The sequence below is a fragment of the Endocarpon pusillum genome, assembly GCF_000464535.1.
Source record: "Endocarpon pusillum Z07020 unplaced genomic scaffold C734253, whole genome shotgun sequence".
Classification (NCBI taxonomy): Eukaryota; Fungi; Ascomycota; class Eurotiomycetes; order Verrucariales; family Verrucariaceae; genus Endocarpon; species Endocarpon pusillum.
Genome location: NW_006913602.1, coordinates 74,507 through 80,595, shown reverse-complemented (window position 1 = coordinate 80,595; position 6,089 = coordinate 74,507). Strand labels below are relative to the sequence as shown.

The 6,089-nt window shown below is 50.2% G+C and overlaps 1 protein-coding gene across 1 annotated transcript; it reads right to left on the bottom strand.

Moving 5' to 3' along the window:
• Positions 1 to 2,877: 2,877 nt before the first annotated feature.
• EPUS_00022 (uncharacterized protein) lies at positions 2,878 to 4,225 on the bottom strand (the record flags this gene model as incomplete). Its single annotated transcript, XM_007789052.1, has 2 exons — positions 2,878 to 3,686; positions 3,874 to 4,225. The coding sequence occupies 2 exons, from the start codon at positions 4,223 to 4,225 to the stop codon at positions 2,878 to 2,880; spliced, it is 1,161 nt and encodes a 386-aa protein (XP_007787242.1).
• Positions 4,226 to 6,089: the final 1,864 nt, after the last annotated feature.

The window sequence follows — 6,089 nt, the reverse complement described above, 5'->3', positions numbered from 1 at the left end:
AGGAGACACGGATGCCATCGACTTGTCGCCAGGGCGGTCAGGCTCCCCTGTCCACTGTATCGTGCGATTCTGATCCCGTTGAAGAACCGGCGGACGGGGTAGGCGAGGATCCCGTCGTCTTCCGAGGATAGGATGTAGCTTCGGAGGTGAGGCGAGTAGACGACATTTTTGTTGGCGAGTCGGCTGGATTTTCCGGGGAGGGTGTCGGAATAGGGGGCGCGGAGGTCGGTGAGTTGTGGGGTGCCGGATGTGGAGATGGAGAGGAGGAGATGGGGAAAGGGGGAGGGGTAGGCGGGAGAGAGGGAGAGGATGTAGGTCTTGGATTGGAGAGTTGTTAGGTAGGGGGTCGGTGTTGGGGTTGGTGACAGGGAGAGATTCTGGCTTGAAGGGGAGGAGGTCGGTTGGAGGATGTTGAAGAGGTCGACAGAGCCTGAGGATGTGCCGCAGAGGAGGTCGGTTGGGGAGGCGAAGGAAAGGCAGGTGTAGATTGCGGATGCCGGCGTTGCGTTGAATGCGGCGGACTCGACGAAGAGAAATTGTGAATCAGTTCGTGTCGACCTCGGAACAGAGATGTCGAGTACCCGAACATGTCCGTCACTGGCGACTATACCAAGAAGCCCAAGATTGGCAGTCTCGGATTCATTCTCCTCTTGACCTGACAGATCTCTCGCTTCTCGCAGGACTGGACACCACTGTAGCTGTCTGATATTGCCCCAATCTGTGCACAGCACTTGTGCCAGCATTGGTTGCTGTGTCATGTCTAGGTTCTGCAATCCTTCATGTACCGGCCCACACCCAAATGCCCATATTTGAATTGAACTTGGATATGGTGGGGAGGGTCGAAACGCAGGTGCTCTTTTATCATTTGATGCAGGAACCGAATCCCTTTGCAAGGGACTGCATCCAGTGCTGACGGCAAGATACTGAATATCACTTCCATGACGATTTGGAGCCCAAGCAAGGCAATTAATCCTACTTCCTAGGTTCAAAAGCCAGCCTTCTCGATAACGTGAGCGAGTGGTCTGCGCTGTTGGCTCTGGATGTCCATCGTCGCTCATCTTGGCGCTGTTGGTGGCGTCTGGAATGGAGTGGCCCATAGTCGTCTTTGCTGCGACTGGCTCTGTTTCCCAGGCCTGTCCAAAGTCCATTGCTGATAGATGTGCTAAATGGTAGGCTCGCTGACTGTTGCTTGGCCCCATCACTATGCTCGAATCTTGTCCTGTGGTGCAGGTGATATATCTTTGTACTTGCATACCATCAATACCCTTCAATCTTTGTCGCTTCCTAAAGCTCTGACCGAGGTCTTCATGATACCAATCCCATCCGTCCGTCGCTTCATACCTTAAATCTTCTGCCGGCACGCCACACCTAGAAACGTCTCCATACACACCTTGTCCTGCAGTTTCAGCCAAACTCTTGCGGCTTGGAAAAGTGACGTCTCGCTCCCATCTCCACTGATCTCTTGCAAAGAGTAGAGCAATAACGTCTTCATCCTCAGGCCCTGCGAGGTCTCGCCAGAAGGTTTCTCTACTTGCGTGGCGATGTATATGTGGCAAACCCCTCGAATGGGTATCGGATTTAATATATCGAGAACTCTTGGGACCAGGTTTTCGTTTTACACCTTCATAGTCTTCTGGCTTCGAGATACCAGAAGTGGCGACCGACATATTCTCATCACTTTCATTAGGAGTTTCGATGTCAGAGCCTTGAGAAAGTCCTCGACCACTACCTGAGACCAATGAAAGATCGTCTTCTTCATCTGCCGAGACGTGCGGCTCCTCTGCTTTACTTGTGTCGAAGTCATCATCTGATATGGCAATTCCTGAATCTGAGCTGTCTGGAGATGTTGGGCGGGAAGACTCAGAAGACTCTCGTAGTAGGCGTAAGGTTTCTTTCTCCAGAAGATCATTTTGGTATTTCTTGTTTGCTTGACGCTGTCGGCCAGAGCGACGAACGGCGGCCATACTGGCCAGTCGTACGACAGGACGCAAGAGTCCTTAGTCAACGAAGGAAACAGTTCTGGTGCTGTTCAAAAGGAGGCCGATTGCCATTCCAGCAGCCGCTTCATTTCTACAGTTTCGAGTGCAGGATCAACACCATACAGAACACCTTGGCATTGGTATTAGTATTGTATTCATAGACAACAACGGCCACTACCACATATGCCTGATGATATCGGCCAAGGCGTAAAATCACACCGGGATAAAGAGATCACGGTCGAGGCGTGCCAAGAGAAACAGCTTGGCATTGTCTGCCCAATCACTACACGTGAAAAGGGGCTTAATTACCCAAAGCTAAACGTAGAACATTGCAAGGATACTCAAGTCTTGTCACTGCTTCACCCCTTACGAGAGACTTTCATCCGCAGTGACAGATTGCGATGAGTTTCCGGATCACGCTCTCAAGTAAGTTAGAGTTACTGTTCCAAACTAAAGGGCTGTGATCACAACTGCAATAGGCAGATAGGTGGTCCCGCAGAGCCATATACCGGGCTGTAGAGGCCGTAGAGCAGCAAGTCTTACTACAGTCATCTAGATCGGAATAGAAGAAGTATAGAAAGAACATGGATTGTAGAGATTGAGGTGGTGAATGTGAATGGGAAGAAGACTCCTAAGAATGCTATTTCGAAGACTTAGCAGGCAGTTGTTTATGATGCTGTGGAAGGTCTGCTCCGGGTATCGCGAATCGAAGAACACCTTCTGGAATAGTGCTGTTCACCATCTTAAGGAAAGAAGAGACAAAGTTGCCACCCAGGAAACACCCAAGTTGGTCAAGGAAAAAGGAGACCAAAATCCTGTAGAGCGGATTTCCTGCTCTCTCGTTACATTGTGAGACACTCTCTGGCTGAACATAAAACCACGGTGCCTATTATATATATCACCAAAACGGCGCCCTACGTCTCCTTGCTAGTGCCTGGCCCTGCTTCATTTCGGTTTCTCGCAAGCGTTTCAATCTTTCTATCATTGCCAATCTCTCCGCTCCCTCCCACCACCAGAATCCTACAGGTTGAGGGTAAGGTTGCACCATCGCGTTTGAACTCCTGCCCCACCAGAGACGCTGCATCCGTTTCGGCTCGTTCAATCCCGGTTCAGTGAACTGCGACATAAACCAGCGTAGACCTCCAATGGTGGGAGGCACTTTCTGGAGCTGCGTGGTGTTTTCATACTTGATGCATGCTTGTATGAAAGACAGGGCAAGCTCGGCCCAGGCAAGGACTTCTTCTGGCTTGGTACATGCTGGAGGTTTGCGGAACTCGATGGTTCGTCGGCGAAATAGTGACCAGAAATTCCAGGCATATTCTCTGTCATCTCTATGCTGCATAAGCCTTGCTATAACATCGACTTGCACTTCTCCTTCGATCGCCGCAATAAGCTCTGACCGGGATGTGTCCCCTCGAGCCACGGTCGGGCTATCAAGCCAATTGCTTTTCGCATAAGGATTGAACCTGCGACCTGGAGGCACAATAGCCTCGAAGGCTGGCTCGAAATATATACATGCCTGTGCGATCCGTTTGATCTCGGGTATAGTATAGAAAGGATCTAAAGAAAGATGAACGTGAGTCGAACATCTCCTGTTAGTTGTAATATGATACTGGTCTTGAAGATACTTCCATGTTGCTTCGACATCCTCTCGCCATTTCGAACCAGGATATGCCTCAAGGATGGGTGATACCATCTCAATCGGCCCTAATGGTTGATGGATGTCAGTGATAGTATGCCGAGCTGTCCCTTTCCAGGACTGAAGGTAGAGTTTTCATACATGGGGGGCAAGGCCTGCCAGCCACTGAAATGCTAGGTTCCTCGACCATACACCATTTAGCATACTGACAGGAGTCCTTTCTTTTAATAACGGTTAGCATTCGGGGGTGCCGACCCGGTACCATTTGATTGTGCTTCATCGCCAGAGCCGTCACAAATTCCGGGAGCATTGCGTTGTCACCATCTTCGTGACGGGGATCAAGCTCAAATTCTGATTCAATGCCAACTGTGATGGTGCGCTTCTTGGTTTCTGTTAGAGGCTCGGCACGTGGACCCAAGACGGCGTGCGGCGGTGACGACGGCACGGGAAGAACCGGTGGCTCCCAAGGCATTCCTATCGGTCCATGAGCTTGCCTGGTAGAAGATTGTACGCGTGCCCTGGGTGTACAAGGAGGATTTGCCGAAGCTTGTGAGCTCGATGGCCTTGTTTTAGTGCCTGCAGTTGGCGTACAGGCTATTGCTGCCATTATGAAGCTTTCACAAGACCGCTGAGGAGACCCAAGTAGTACCGCTCGATGCCGGTGGAAAGAAGCCCCTTGGTCCTGTCAGGTCGTGAAGCGAAGTAGCCGTATTCACCTCAGTCATATAAAGGCAAATGGATACTATGCACAGGCATCTATCCACAGTATGCAGAGAAGAAGCTGAGGGAGCAGCCTGTTGAAGTAATCATCACATGCCCTGAAACGAAACGCCACGCGAGATATGTAGCTCATTTGCTTGTTTTGGATTGTTTTGTGTGTTAGCTAAAGGAAGTACACTAGAATAGATATGGTCCGCAACGGGAAAGGTTGAGAGATCGGATTTAGTATGTGACAGATCTCAAACAGATGTGAAAACAACCATCAGTGCCAAGGCTGGTTTTGGCACACAGATTCAAGTTAGTAGTATTAGTAGTGCAGTGCGCCAGCGGTCATTTGTAATGCAGGAGCAACCTCCCGATGGTAATATGACATGGCTGAAACCGACAGGCATGATTATTACCGTGCCGGTAAGATCAAAAGGAGTGTGGTGATCATGCCAACAAAGTCCATAATCGCATGTTCTCCGATGTCTTCAGACGCTTGGCGTCCTCGATATGACAACGTTTACCTGATTGGTTCAATTGAAGTGCAAGCAATCTTGCCAAGACATGATCAGGCCTGTCTTGTGGCAATCCGACTTTGAGAGAACTGAATTGAGGGCTGTCGGCCTGCTGGTGGGAGATGCACACAGTAGTCCCAATTTGACCGAGGATGATCGAGACTCACTGTGTTCCTGACATGCCAGACAGAAATAATATAGTCATTCGGTGTTAGCGCAGCAGCAGACAACGTCACATATATCATACAACTCATCCAAGCAAGAGAGCAGCAGTCACTGGCTTTGCAGCCTCCCATGCATCTAGGACAATCTCTCCAATGCCCAGTCTCCGCGCGAGGTAGAGCGGTGTCACTCCGTCTTGATCTGGCCTAGTCGTCTTGAAACGATTTCCGGAGGATATAAGCCGCTTGCACTCAGCACATACATCGTTTCCGGTCGGTTCCTTGTTGCTTTGTTCAATTCCTAGAACCTCTTTCCTGAATGATAAGACTTCTTTGAGTGCTGCGCTTGCTCCTTGCTCAACTGACTTTCGAACTGAGACTTCATCTGTCTGACAGCGCCGCAGGAAGTCTGGATGGATTCCCTCTCTTTCTATGTCATACAAATCTTGCTTTGTGTTGTAGTGCTGGGTATCCGGGTTGTCGGCGAAGCTAGCCCAATTACAACCATCGAGGAAGACGTGATCGAAGGATGTCCTACCCAGCCTCGTTCTCAGTGTGCTCTTGCCCTGTTCCTTGAGTGCAACCAGCATGACATGGCATGTAAGTCGATGGGAAAGGCGTTTTGAGGTACAGAATTGTATGAAGTGTAACTCTGGTGGGAGGTTCGTCAGTGATTCATCAAGGCTGCACCATCCAAAGGTCTTGCCATGCAGTGAATCCTGATGTGTTTTGCTCCGTCCAGGTTGCGGGTAGCCTTTTATCAAAACGACATCCTCCCTAGGTAACTTCGACAGTCTTGCAACGCAGGGTAAGAGATGCTGCACTTCCGTTACTGGGATCCCCTGTGGCGTGGCCACAGAAGCCCAACTAAAGTCCTCACTAGGTCCTTCAACTTGGACGGAGACGGGAAACCGATCAGCCAAAACACCAAGTTCAGAACCGGGGATGATTGCGTCTCTCCAAGTCCAATAGTTAGCCATGGCAGGAAAAGTGATAGCCGAAGAAAATGCAGCCCAGCACCATGAAGGAAACAGTGAACTTGACCAGGAGGGGGAGGAATTGAAGCCTTTGGATATACGCTGCCGTCGAC